Consider the following 15364-nt stretch of genomic DNA (forward strand, 5'->3'; position numbering starts at 1 on the left):
GGGAGAGAGCTAGTTTTTCTTTTGGGCTCTAGGCTACGGCTAGAGATTTGGAGAGTTATTCCTTCCTCTCGAATCGAAGGAAACTTGTATCTTTCTTGTCTTTTGCATCGACTAGTGAAATCCAATCGTTTGCTATTGTTTTTTCCTATTTTCCCTACGAGTTCTCTCAGATTTTTCCACTGTTTTTGTGTTTGGTGGCTGTTTTCTCATAGAAAACAGTGGATTTGTTGCGATTTGGCTTAGATCCGATAGGAATCACTTGAAATACTCAAGTGGTACCTATCAAATACCTCTGCAGATAGTGGTGATCATCAACATATGTATGCCATAATATGTGTTGTGTTGTTCCAATAAATGCTGCACTATGTATGCATGGTAGACCACTTAATTGCCAGAATCCACAGCTACAAAATTTCATTTCTATGTCCACCTCATGCCTTTCATGAATACCTTCACCTTCAGCTCTACTTGACGTCGATTGGCGAATGATAAAATGAACTTTCCTTGTTGTGATATCTCTAATATACTCTTCCACATGAGGAACAAGTTGACTTCTCTAGGATGCAGAAATTATCTTTATTTGCAAGCATTGTTCCATAAGCTTAACTCTTATCATATCAATCAAATCAACAACAGGTTTACTTCTCGCATCTTAGACCCATGCGTTAAAGGATTCAGACATATTATTCGTATTGTAGTGTTTTTTAATGTGCAAAGAGAACGTCGCCTTAGACCACTTGCATGCCAATGAATTCAAGTAAGAGTGCACTTGTGGACTAATTTTGAAGATCTCCTCCATTTTCTTGTGCAAGTCATGTAGGTTGTAACTATTTGCGGCTGTCCAAACCAAATTTTGGAGCTTGTTGCCATCCTCACAACGAAAGTATTTTTTAATATTTTTCCACAGGTGTTTCATGCAAACTCTGTGCTCGGCATTTGGAAAAATAAGTTTTATAGCTTCACTAAGGCCCTTTTCCATGTCGGAAATAAAGGCTAATGTTCTATATCACAACCCAAGTTATCCAACAAGTTCCTCATAAACCATTCCCAAGATTTCTTAGATTTTGATTCTGCAACGGCATATGCTATTGTGTAGAGCCCATTATTTCCACCCAAACAATTTGCAGAAAACAGTACGCCAAGATACTTTGATTTGAGGTGACATGCGTCTACTCCAATTAAATGTCTACATCCATTAATGAAACCTTCAATACACACTTTGAAAGAAACAAAGAATCGCTTGAATGCATTGCTTTTGATATCACACATTTAAGTAATGTGAGAGCCAAGATTTCTGTTGAGTAATTCAGATCGCAGCGTAGGAACCCACATATAGTTAACATTGACATATCCAAACATGACATCTCTTGCTAACTCTCTGGATCGCCAAATTTTCATATATGGTAAGGATAATCCATAAGTAGCCTCCAAATTATTGCTAATATCTTTGGGTGTGATATCAGGATTTCTCTTTACAATGTCCATGATTTCATGAGCAACCCAACTAGTAGTTGCTTGCTTGTTTCCTGCTCTATTGACCCCAGGGCATAAATGAGTTGATTCAATTTTCCTGACTTCGAAGGAGTGTCCATCATGACACAATGAAGCACGTATTCTCCAAGGACAATCTCTATACGCGCAAGTAACAATCACTCTGGATTTGTCACTAGCCTTTACCTTAATAGCATAATTCTTTAAAATTGCAGCCGACCTAACAGCTTGCTTGAAACTTTGGGAATCCTCAAACCGCGAACCAACAAATAGACTATTTGCCTCATCAATTTGGGGTACAAAAAGATCATCACACACATCATCTACTATAATATTATTATAGTCTCCAATATTCGAGCTGTACTGATACATTTCATTTGATTGGTTGTTTAATTCAGTTTGAATGTTATGTGATTGGGACATATCTACCTCGTAATGTTTCATTGCAACCGCTATCTCAAATCTATTTCTTTCATAGGAACTGCTCAGCATGTCAACTAAATATGAGTCTCTTACAACCAACATGTAATTCTTAGGTGAAGTTTCAATGACATGATAGTGTAAGTCGAACGATTGTCCCCGTATCCAATGACAAAGTGCTTTAACTCGTTCTTTTAGCAACAACAAACTGATTTCATCTCTTTGAAGCTTTAAGGTTTTCTGACTTCCACCTATATACATCATTCGAGTTTGACCTTGCACCTCACTCCAATATCCACCGAATTTCAGGACAATGTAGCAAAAATTAATTGAACTCATTTCTGTACATAGAAATAATAAATGAGTTAAACAAAATGAGTATCATTAATAAAAATCAGTAAGCCTTGGTGAAAAAAAATCAAAAAATTAATCAAACTCATTTCTGGGCATGGAAATATTAAATAAGTTTAAAAAAAAAGAGTAGCATGAATAAAAATCTGTAAGCATTGGTGAAAAAAATTTCCATTATTTGCTAAGCATTGCATGTGGTTTTGGAGGCTTCCGTTTGGAAAGACTCCTATATTAGCTGTGTAATAGAATTTCGGAGGCGGCATAGAGCAGGCGACTAGCCCGCATTTTTTACCTAGGGCACGCGATAAACCGTGGTCAAGAGAAGAAGAGGCAACGAAGGAGAGCCGGGATTCGTACCTGCTCGAGAGAAGAAGAGGCGACGAAGCTTCGCCGAAGCTTTCACGAGGGAAAATCGAGTGGGTTCGAGGAGAGGGGTTTGACGGAACCTAACGGAGTATTATCTCTAATGTTTAGAATGAGAAATAGGTGGTATATAAGTAAATATTTTATTTTAGGTGTTGAATAGGTATTTTTAGTAGTTTTAAGTGTTATGTATGTAAAAATCCCTAGATTTTTTAATGCAACTAGTATGATGCGTGTTGAATTCAATGCTTTCCATAAAGATTACTAAGAACTTACTAAAATTGCATTTTGAACCCAAGGGTCAGGTTCATAAATTCTCTTTAGTGGACCACTTAGATTTAGAAAGGGCAGGCACATCAAGTTAAGAGAAGAGAAACGATAAAATCAATGAGACTTGCGTGAGACAAAATATTGGCCAAAAATATTTATTTATGTCATTCAAATTAGCACTATTGCTCATAATAGGAAAGTACATGCAAAATATTACCCTGCACACATGATATTAAGTTGAACAATTTCCTACTTACACACTTATTTATGTTGCCAACCCCTTTAAGTAATGCCATCAATTCCTTACTGTGATAGTCTTCGAATGGATAATGATCAACAATACACAAAGATTTAATTTGAATAAATTGAACCCCTCTCCCCACATAAAAACGAATGATATACATGCATAACATAAAATTTTTATGTATCCACGTATCTAATATCTTAAATGTTTACATTCATGTAATACTCAACTCTAAATTATATAAAAAATGCTATTAATATTAACTAATTTAAAGTAAAACACTCGGTCTCGTGCATATGCCTTGACCTGATTTAGATACCAAAATATATAAGTAAATATAAAGATTTAGATGTTAAATATATAAGCGCATTCAAATTTTGTGGTATGTATGCTAAATATTCAAAAAACATTCATATTTAAGACAATTTAAAAGAATCTTAAAACAAAATTTCGCAAACAAATAAAAGTCGAATGGAAGAACATACCAGTTTTTTTCCACCCAAGCACTTGCAAGGGATCATATCCCCTCCGTTGCAAACTCTCCGCAAGCTCCTCCCATAAGTACTTGCTTCTCATTGCGAGCTCCCAAATGTCGCTGCCAGGAGTCTTGTGCGCCATCCAAACATACCCCTGGCCTGAAGTCACCAACGTAATCAATCAAAGACCGGCACTTCACAATGCTCTATAGCAAACCACAAGATCACCAAACAATAGCTGAAGAATCGCGCCTCACCGGCGCCAGTTGCGCCAGAGCAGGGCAGGCCGGCGTCCACGATGGCGACGGAAAGGTCTGATTCGAGCAGCAGCTGGCGGGCTATGGAGAGTCCGATGATCCCTGCGCCAACGACGACAACGTCGTGCTCGGAACGCTGGAGGAGAGCGGTGGTCGCATGGATTCGAGTGCGCTTGCGTCTTAGGAAGGGAAAGCCCTTCGAGGATTGGGAGCGCAGGCGCCATTGCTGGAATGGAATTAGGGTTTTGGAATTTGAAATTAGGGTTTGGTGCGAGAGATGGGGCTTCGGAAGAGGAAGGCCTAAGGAGTTCATGCTGCCGGGAGTTGGAGGCTCTAAAAAACTGGAGAACTTCTAACGCCGGATGGGGAGCTCTCAGCTGGCGGGGAAAGGGAAAATTTTAAGAATAATCATGATTATAAATTGTATTAAGAGTTTAATCATATTTAAAAAAAAAAAAAAAATAGGCAATATAAAAATAGGCAATATCATCCGTTAAACGGACAATTTACTAATCTCTAGTCACATCCAGTCAACATTCAAAAAAATTAAAAAAATAAAATTACTACAATATTAGTTTTATATTGAATTATTTTAGAAATTTTTTTATTTTAAATTTATCGCTAATACGGACAAATAAAAATATGTTATATTAACATAAGTTTGCGCATTTTATCCACTGCTCATCTCAGCACTTCTATAAAAAAAAAAAGAGACATTTAATATACTCTTCCGTGCTTGAGCATGTTATCTAAAAAACAAAAACTAAGCAGAACTCATAAAATTCTTTAAGATGAACTTCATACATGACCAATAGTCTTTTCTCCTTACTTTTCTTTTCAAACAAATATTTGCCTTTTATTTTATTTTATTTTTTGGAGAATTATCCGCATTAAAAATATATAAATTTGAAGCAAATAAATTTTATTTTAAAATATTAAAAATGTTTTAAATATTTTCATCAATTAAAGTAGTTAACTTTATGAATACTAGTAAATTTATTTGATTTAAATATTTAAAAATATCGTTAAAATTCGAAATTAAAATAAATTTATATAAAATGTTTTTAGGACGTGCTAAGATGAGCGGTGGATAAAATGCGCAAACTTATGTAAATATAACAAATTTTTATTTGTTCGTATCAGTGAGAAATTAAAAATTAAAAATTTCTGAAATAATTTAATATAAAAATAATATTGTACAAACAGGCGACTTGCTACAGTAATTTTATTTTATTTTTTTAATTTTTTTAAAATTTGACTGAACTAGTAAGTTGTCCGTTTAACAGACGACTTTGCCTATTTTTATTTTTTAATAAACATACTTAAGCATAGTATTTAAATGTTCCATCTTATGAATGGCCTTCCAGCTTAAACCCCTAGCTTCTTCATCGGAATGGATGCTCGGATGGCCCAAATTCCCTTCTCCACTGGAATAATGGCGGCGATGTTCCACATTTACTTAAAAACTCATGGTTTCAATGGTTATGCTCCCTCTCAACGCTATCATTAAGAACAGTTTATCACATTATATCACACTAAATTGTTTGAGAATAACAAAACTTTTTATTCCCTACAGCGACAGAGGTGGTGAGAGCAATGATGTCGCCAGTAGTTCGGACATTGAGGGCGGAAGCGACGATGGCGGCTAGGTGGCCACGTTTGGCCCTAAGAGCCTCGACAGCCTCAATGCACTACACGCCATGGGAGTGCAGTGGAGGAAATGGTGTGGCTGGTGTGAGATGCACAGTCATCTTCCATGGAAGCGGCGCTTGCAGTGGCGGCGACAATGGCAGACACTGCGGCAATGAGGATGGCGACGGATATGAAAGCGTTGAGTTGTGCATTTTGAGCATACACCTTGTCCTTTTGTTCCTTGGTGTCTTTAAGCCACTTACTAAATGTTCTATTTTCTCATTTGTAGCTTGGCTTGGTGGTTTAGTTGTTTTGTAGTTCTGCAACAACAACAAAAATCTACATTTTTTTGCAAGCTCTTGAATTTAGATATTCTAAGCTGATACTTTTGATTGATTTGTGTTGAAATCAATATATTGCTTGTGTTTGATATGTTAATTTTTGTTCGTTTTGATGTTATGTAATACTATATAGTACTTTGTATTGTGTTTAGGATTTTGTATATCGCTATTGTGTACCGTTGTAATGGAGTTTCACCACTAGAATGTGAGATGAGGAGCCAAGCCATAATACCATTGTAGACAGTAAAATTTTTAAAACACAATTGAAAAGTTATTTACTATATGTCAATATGGTTGAGGATTGAAAAATGAAGTTACTAGGAAGCTATGACTTGAAAATTAAAGAATTCTAACATGAAAAATGAAAAAAAAAAAATCAATGCGCTTTCTTTTTTGACTTGTATCTTCAGGTAATGCTTAAGAGTTAAGACTATCAATAAAGTCTCCCTTTCCCAGAATTCTTGAAATAGGAAAGTGCTGCTGCTTCAATAATATTATGATGAAATTAATCCATTTAAGATTAATCATGACATAATAATAATGGAACAACTTCTAGGAAATTTGAGAGTCACCTATTTATGAAGCTTACTATTTGTTATATATGAATTCAGTTAGATTCAAAGTTTATGTGGTTCATATAAGCTTGAATAATATAAATACACAGCGGTACACAATAATACATAGCAGTACACAGCGGTATGCAGCAGTACACAATAATACACAGCAATATACAACAGTATGTCTTAGTACATACATTACACAATAACAATACATATTAATACACAACAATAATACACATCAGTACATAATAATATATTATAATAATAGACAACAATATACAACAGTACATAATAACAATACATAGAAATTCACAACAATAATACAAAATAAGACACAGTAAAAAGCACATTTCCCACTTAGTTTCTATAATACACATATGTGAAAAAGCTCATAAAGCTTTCAAATGAACAAAAATATCACTGAAAATTTTATATAATTGATTTACAAAAATTTTATATCATCTGCTCGAAGATTGAACATCCTCCTCCAAGCCAGTTTTCATCTTCATCGGCTTTTCCATGTTTCTTCTTTCTAAGCAAGTATCAAAAGTTTATTGAGATAAAATCCTAAATATTACGAAACTTTCACGTGCATTTTCATTTAAAAAAGGAGCCACAACCTAAACCCTAAATTGGAACAAGTAATTTCTGGGCTATGTCGGTTGGGCTGGCAAGACAAAAACTAAATGCAAAATATAATTTAATATCCACGTGTATAATCCTGATGCCATGATTTTATTGGAGTCCAGACACAGAGCTACATTCAAACTCCACATAGAATAATTTCTCCTACTTGCGAGGGAAACAAGGATACAATTTTGTTTTTTGGAATTTGTAAGAAACTATTTCCCCTTTATATGTTTGGGTTGAAATTCTTCCCAAATGAAATCATAGTCATATATTGCTATTCTTTTCAAACTAAATCTAATCGTTCATTTGTCGCTATTATAATTCCCAATTATTCTTTTTTCCAAGTTGTTATCATACATTAAGTTAAGAAACTCCATCATATTCCCCGTTACGGAACTCCTCGCTGAAGCTGAATGTCATACTCTTCCAAATACCCTTAATTGCATTTAATGCATACAAATTGCACTATGCTTACATTAAAAACACCTTGATCAAATATTATATTCTTCCAAATACCCTTAATTACATTTAATGCATTATGATTTTTAATTTCACTCTCTTAAGTTAGAGTGGTCAATTATCTATACTCACTACAGGAAAACACGTCATTACCGACGGACAGTATCCGCCGGTAACCGTTTAAATCCGACGGAAATCCTCAGTTTCCGACGCATTTCCGTCGGATTTCCATGCGCCAGTTTGGCGTGCGTCGCTAAATCTTTACCGACGTCTGTAATGCGCCGGAAAACATTCCGGCGCAAAAATTGACATAAAAGACTACGATTTTCAAATGCTAATTCCGACGACGAATACGTCGGTAATTTACGTCATATTAATCCACCGGACATTACCGGCGCATAAGACGTCGTAAGTTCGCCGTATTAATTTCACTTTCTCATATGTTTTCTCTAAATAAACAAAAATCATATGTAGATCCTCCTTACTTTCTCTATATTTCTCCATCAAACCTCTCAAAAAAGTATGGCTTCCATAATAGAAATACCCGGCATGAATCCAAATTGATTTTGCAAAATTTTTCAACAAAAAACATCTACAATATGAACCATAAATCTAATGTTTAAAAAGAAATTACAAAAAAAAAAAAACCCTAAGGCGACGGGAGAGAGGCGATGTGAGGGAGGCAACAGGAGGGAGGTGGAAACTCACGGTCAAAAGTGTGCTTTCCCCAGTGACGAATGCGGTGATCGTTGGCGACGTCCGGTGATCAGTCGGCGACGCCGATCTACGGCGAGCGGACGGAGGGTGACGAGGGAGAGAAAAATTGGTGAGAGAAACGAACGAAAGAAATGAACAGCCGTCGGGCTTGGGTTCGGAAATAGGGTTTACGCCGATGGATTTTCCGGCGTCCCGGACTCCAGAAACATGTCTGGCGCAAAATGCGTTAGTCCTAAGTCATTGAGTTTAAATACGCCGACGTTTTATCCGCCGGTAATTGCGCCGGTACTTTTCAGCCGCAAAGTGCACCGCAAAAATAAATTGTTGTTATTAACCGGCGTATTTTTCGGCGCAATATCCGTCGGTATGTTACCGGCGTCATATGTGTCGGAAACTACGCCGTAGATATTCCTTCGTATTATGCGCCGCTGCAGGCGCCGTGTGTTCCGACGCAATTGTATCCGCCGGTAAACGCATGTTTTCCTGTAGTGACTATATATTCTACTATTATAAATCTATATAATAACTATTATAAAACATGCTTGAGTTTACATTCAAATAAAATCTTAGCATTCCATTATAATTACTCAAATTCAATCTTAACCTTTCAAATTCAATATAAACCATATCGTGATGCATTCATATGGTGATAGCATTGATAGATAGAGAAGTAATATGTGTAGATAGATAACATATGAATGAATACTAGTATTGATTACATATCATTGATAGGATGAATTTAAGAGGATAAGATTGATAACAAATGTGTTCCTGTGATTCTTTCCACTAACTTTGAATTATTATAATACCAATGTTTTGCTAATTTACTGATTCTCATGCTCATTATTGATTCTTATATTCATTATAATGATTTCTCTACTTTTATTATTGACCATATTGGGCTTTACAAACGATAACTAATCATTGATGAGATTAATTTTATTGACCGAACTGATTATGCATATTAGTTCTTTTGGCCTTGTGTTTAAATCTTTGGTGATTTTGAGTTACTACGGAGCTTTTTAGCTTATTATGTGAATTTTACTGATTTTAGATCATGTAAGGAGCCTATAGCTTGAGGATGTGCATTGATGTTAGTGCAATTTTTATTTCTGCTTTTGATTAATATATATTTTTGTAGCTGGTTTGTCTATTATATATATTGTTTTGGATTCTGGTTGTTATAGATTATAATTATTAACCATAGTAAAGTAAATTATGTTTTTTTTGTATTTTATTGAGTTTCTTTAATGTAATTAATCAGTTATGGATGTTTATATTGATTTGGTTGATAAATGAATAAATATTTATTGTATAAAAAAAGATAGAGAGAATAGAAAATAAATTCTTCCACTTAGATCTTGGGATGTGACATGTGGACTCCTTAAAGAAGAAGACGGGGAAGAAAAGAGACTAGAGATGGAGAAACCATAAATTATTTATTCCATGATAATTCTTTACAACTAGAGATGTATTTATAATACTTAGGCAAATCAACATGTCATTAAAGAACCAACCTACCATAAAATAAGTAAATCAAAGGCTAGATTAGTGCTTTACATATTTGTAGACCAATTACTTAAACTCTATGTTGCCCAAAGATATTATTGAAAGGGCAATACTTAAAGAATTACTAGTTTATATGTTTTTAATTATATCTCACTTTGATTTTATTTCAGTTAATTTTTTCTTCGTATTCTCATGATTATTTGTATACCTCTTGCACGCATTCATATCCTTATAATCCATTCTACAAAATAATTCTATGATCATAAATCGAATTATATGGAATTTATACAAAATTTAGTTGAAGTTAGGGGTGTAAATGAGCCGAGCTGAGCTGAGCTTGAGTCATCCTTAATTTGTGCTTGAGCTTGATTAATTAATCAATTTTGACATGTTCACGAGACGGCTCATACATAAAGAAAGAGGGAAATTACATGTGATTCAAACATTTATCATAAGAAAAATTAAAAAGAAATGAGAAATTAAAAGGTAAATAATGAAGAATCATTTGATATGAAAATTAGATATATTTGCTCAAATGACCATTTTTTTTTCAAAGAAATTAGAATTATAGGATCATAGCATTATATATTATTTATTATGTATATACAAATGTTAAAAAACAATAAGGAATTTGTCGCCCACTGATCATTTATTAGTCTGCAAATTTTTTTGACTTATTGACGAATGCACCGCTTGCAGCTCGCTGTCCAACTACTCGGATAAAAAAATCTTTGATATTTAATAATGTAAAAAAATAAATATTTGTGATCAGAAAAAAAAATCCTTAAAAATTAGCCAACTATTAAAAAAAATCTCTATTTTAATATAATTTCAATTTTTAAACATGTGGCTGATTTTTATGCCATGTTTTTTCAGATTTATTTGGGATATTTTTTTATTCATTATTTTTCTGACAATAATCATAATTTTATTTAACTAATATTTTCTTAATTTGTTTTTCACTTTTTTTTTCAAAAAAATTTATGATGAAAAAATTATTTTTTATAACAAATTTAGCTAAATCATTTTCTTCATAATAAATTTTCAATTAACTTTATAAAAAGTTATAGCAATCAAAAGTTGTCCCAAATAAATTGTAGCCCAACTAAGCAAAAATTTAAAGCCCAACTAAGAAAAAATTTGAAGCCCAACTAGCCCAAATTCACATTCTAAAGTATTCATGCAAGTATGCAACTTTTTTAGTCCCACATCATAGGGGGAGGTGGAAGATCCTTCCTTGAACCCTTTATAAAGTGAGAAGTCCACTATTTTGGCAAAACAAATTATGGGAGATATTCAAGATATCTTGCATGAATAATGATGAAATTATTCATCATATTTAATAAAAAATTTTTAAAATGTTTAAAAGATTTTAATAAACTAAAATATATTTTTAAAATTTTAATTTAAACAAAAAAAAAATTTTTTTCAAACCGGCCGGTTCTTTCCAACCCGGACCGGTTCAACGGTTCACCGGTTGAACCGCTGGTTCAATCCGGTTTGATCCGGTTCTATGCAGAGCCGGTTTTGAAGTTGGATCGGACCGGCCACTGGACCGGTTCACGGTTGAACCGGTTGAACCGGCCGGTCCGGTCCGGTTTTTAAAACAGTGGTTGTAACTGAAGCTATAGCTCGATACTCTGCTTCAGTAGATGAACGAGCTATAGTTGTTTGCTTTTTAACACTCCATGAAACAAGTGAAGTGCCTAGGAAATTACAATATCCTGTAGTGGATTTGCGGTCTTTGTGGTCACCGGCCCAATCCGAGTCTACATAAGAATGAAGTAGCAGAGATTCTCCATTAATGGGTAACCCGAACTGTGTAGTTCCTTGAATATACCTTAGTATGCGTTTGAGTGCTTTGAAATCACTTGTTGTTGGTTGATGCATTTGTTGACACGCACGATTCACTGCATAAGACAAGTCTGGTCGTGTCAAAGTCAGATACTGTAATGCTCCAATAAGCTGCCTGTATAGCTTTGGATTTGAAAACATTTCGGAAGAGCTCTCAGAGGTTGGCTTGATACAGATGGGCGTGGATACAGGTTTGCTATTTAGCATTCCTGCGCGGGCTAAGATCTCTTCAGCATATCGTTTTTGCTGAAGCAGTAACCCCGTGGATGTTGAAGTTACTGTAATGCCGAGGAATTGATTTATATTGCCAAGCTTTCTCATGTTAAATCTGTGCTGCAGTTGTTCAAGTAGACGGCTGACGGTAGACTGATCACTCCCCGTTATGATGATATCATCTACATAGATGAGAACATATACTGTAGAGTCTCCTTTCCTGTAAATAAACAACGAAGGATCGGAGTGGCTGGCAGCAAACTCAAGCTGCTGAAGAAAACCTGTAAGCATCTCAAACCACTGACGTGGTGCTTGTTTAAGACCATACAATGCTTTGTTTAATTTGCAAACATGTGTTGGGTAATGAGTGTCTACAAAGCCAATTGGTTGCTTCATGTAGACAGTCTCAGATAACAGCCCGTGCATAAATGCGTTTGACACATCTAGTTGATGTATCGTCCAGTGGTGATGAATGGCCAAAATTAATAACACACGAACAATTGTGATTTTGGCTACTGGACTAAATGTCTCAACATAGTCAATTCCAAATTCTTGGTTGTATCCCAAAGCTACTAGTCTAGCTTTATGCCGTGCTAGTGTGCCGTCTGAATGATACTTGGTTCTATACGTCCACTTACAACCAAGTACATTTTGGTTGTTTGGTGGAGGCACTAATGTCCATGTGCCTTGAGATTGTAGGGCTTGGAACTCTTGAGACATGGCTTTCCTCCAATGTTCATGTTTGACGGCTTGTTTGTATGAAGTGGGATCGGAATTTGTGAGTTGGTGGCTGAGATCGAACACAGGTTTTTGCTTAAGGCTTACAGTTTAAAGTTGGGTTCTCATTGGATGAGACTTGATGTTCTTGGCAAGAGGATTCTCAGTAAATGTGGTAACCGATGGTGAGTTATAAGATGGTGCTGAATGATTATCAGAGGTGTTTGAAGAGGATGGTTGAGGGATGTTTTGCTGCAACGGGATGGCATTGGCTGTAGTTGGAATTTCCTTTGATGCTTTGAGAGTAGAAGTAGGAACTAACAGCAAAGGAGGAATTGAGTTAGCTGGATAACTGGTTTTATGAGCATTTGATAAAGAAGTTTGGCTGTGAAAGGGAAAGTTATTTTCATTGAAGATTACGTGCCTTGAAGTGAAAATGTGTTGGGTAGTGGTGTCAAAACAGCGAAATCCTTTTTGATTTGAAGCATAACCAACGAATACACAGGGAACATATAATGGAGCTAGTTTGGATTTAGAGTACGGTTTCGTCCATGGAAAGCATAGACAACCAAATGTTTTGAGATGATTGTATGAGGGTGGCTTTTGGTATAGTAGCTCAAAAGGAGTTTTATAGTGAAGTACAGTGGTAGGAAGTCGGTTGATAAGATGAATGGCTGTGTGTAAGGCTTCAACCCATAGCATATGAGGAGCCTGAGAGTGAATCAATAAGCTTCGAAGGGTTTCTAAAATATGGCGATTTTTGCGCTCAGCTACGCCATTTTGAGCAGGTGTATAAGGGCAAGTATATTGGTGAACTATACCCCAAGATTGGCAATAGGATTTGAATTTGTGATTTAGATATTCCCCTCCTCCGTCTGTACGAATTGTACATATATTAGTATTAAATTGGCATTTAACAAATCTGTGGAATTGCATGAACATATGAAACACTTCTGATTTTTGTTTGGACAAGAGGAAAGACCCAACAGAATCTTGAGTAATCATCAATGAAAGTAATGAAGTAACGAAAACCTTGCATTGATGTAGTATGAGAAGGACCCCATACGTCAGAATGTACAATCTCAAACAGTTTATTAGTAGTAGAAACGGAAATAGGGAAAGATAGTTGCTTGCTTTTAGCAAGATGACAGGTTGTACAAGAATTATTATGAGACTTAGTATGTATGGTAGGAATACAAGCTGCTAGATGCTTGAGAGTAGCATTGGCAGGATGTCCGAGCCTTGAATGCCATAGATCCGGTACGGTTTGAATGGACAGAAGAGCGAGATCAGGAGGTTTGGCCGAACGGACGGAGTAAAGTCCATTATGGCAAGGACCTTGAAGAATAAGACGATTGCTCTTCATATCCTTTATTTGGTATCCATTGTCAGAGAAAGAAACAATACAGTTGTTATCTTGAGTTAATTGATGAACGGATAATAAGTTAAAAGAGAGATTCAGAACATGATGGATATTCTGAAGAACAAGATTACCTGTCGGTGTAGGCAAAACGCCTTTACCGGTGTGTTGAATCGGTATATGCTTGCCATTTCCCAGCACCACTTGAGATGAACCCGTGTATGGTTCAGTATTTGTTAGGTGAGCTGAATCAGCCGTGAGGTGCGTAGAAGCTCCACTATCAAGATACCAGTCATCGTGATTCTGTGTTTCGGAGGAGCCAAAGAGAGCTGTCTTTTGTGAGTCTTCGTTGTAGGAGTAATCTGCCCGATACCAACATTTTATTGCCGAATGCCATGTTTTCAGACAGATTTGACAAATGGTTGTTCTTGCTGAGGATTTGTCTGATTGCGAATGTGAAGATCGTTGTCCACAACTGCGTCGTCCGCGGTCACTGTTGTTGCGACCTCGACCACGACCACGGCCCCTGTAAGCAGCCATAGCCATGGTATTATCTGTTATATGTAGATTTTGAAGATCCTTAGTTGTATCTTGAAGTAGATTTTGCTCTTCTGTACATAAAAGATTGTACATATCATCAAGGCTGATGGGTTGTAGATTCGTTCGAAGGGCTGTTTTGAACGCCTGGTAAGTCGCTGGAAGCCCATTAAGGGTGTACAATATGACATCCTCTGGTTCAATCTTACTGCATGCAGCGGCAATTGAATCTACCTTCGATTTTACTTCAAGAAGATATGCGACCATTGATTTGTCGCCCTTGACGATGTGATGGAGTTCATTTTCAACTGAATAATATGGGATCTCGTCGTAGATTGTAGCCGGAGTTGAAGCATTTCCCAGATTTCTGAGGTATGCGTCAGTGAGAGCACATACGGGAGTATGGTTGTCGAGATTACCGAATATAAAGCAGCAGCTAGGTTTTGATCAAGCAAATCCCACTGTGCTTGTGCCAAGCTGTCGGCGGATGAGGAGGATTGATCGGAGGGATTGGGAGCTGGAGTCGATCCATCCAAGAATCCTTTAAAGCCATTTGCACAGAAGATCTTGAATACTTGATATCTCCAAATCGGGTAGTTGGTCTCTGTTAGCGGGCTGGACACCAGATTCTTGATATGATTCATCAAGAATTTAAGCTGAGGTGAGAAGCTAAGTGGATGAGTGTTAGACGTCGAATCCACCGTAGGCGGAGAGGTCGATGATTCCGCCATTTGTGAGTACCCGAGAACGAACAGAGGAAGCAAGAGGAAGAAAGAAAAAAGAATTCGTTCTTTAAAAACAGAGCTCTGATACCATGAAAGACTGCTTTAGCTGTTAAGCCAGCAGTTAAGATGATCATGGAAAATTAGCTCTAATATTGATTCTCATTATGTAAAGCTATTACATTGTCTCTATTTATAGAGTTTGAATACAGACATTTAGAGCTAAATACATTTACACAGG

At 36.1% G+C, this 15364-nt stretch overlaps 1 protein-coding gene across 2 annotated transcripts in view; it reads right to left on the bottom strand.

Moving 5' to 3' along the window:
- Nucleotides 1–4267, bottom strand: part of LOC110113026 (glycine oxidase) — a 38370-nt gene extending 34103 nt beyond the window's left edge. For both annotated transcript variants that reach the window (XM_028694798.1, XM_028694797.1), the window contains exons 1-2: nucleotides 3873–4267; nucleotides 3625–3774 (exon numbers count right to left, since the gene is read on the bottom strand). In XM_028694798.1, the coding sequence (XP_028550631.1) occupies nucleotides 3625–3774; nucleotides 3873–4185 (463 nt within the window). In that variant the 5' untranslated portion in view covers nucleotides 4186–4267. The remainder of the gene's footprint in view (nucleotides 1–3624; nucleotides 3775–3872) is intronic.
- Between the last annotated feature and the right edge of the window lie 11097 nt (nucleotides 4268–15364).

Source organism: Dendrobium catenatum, unplaced genomic scaffold (assembly GCF_001605985.2).
Source record: "Dendrobium catenatum unplaced genomic scaffold, ASM160598v2 fragScaff_scaffold_560, whole genome shotgun sequence".
In the NCBI taxonomy this organism is placed as follows: Eukaryota; Viridiplantae; Streptophyta; class Magnoliopsida; order Asparagales; family Orchidaceae; genus Dendrobium; species Dendrobium catenatum.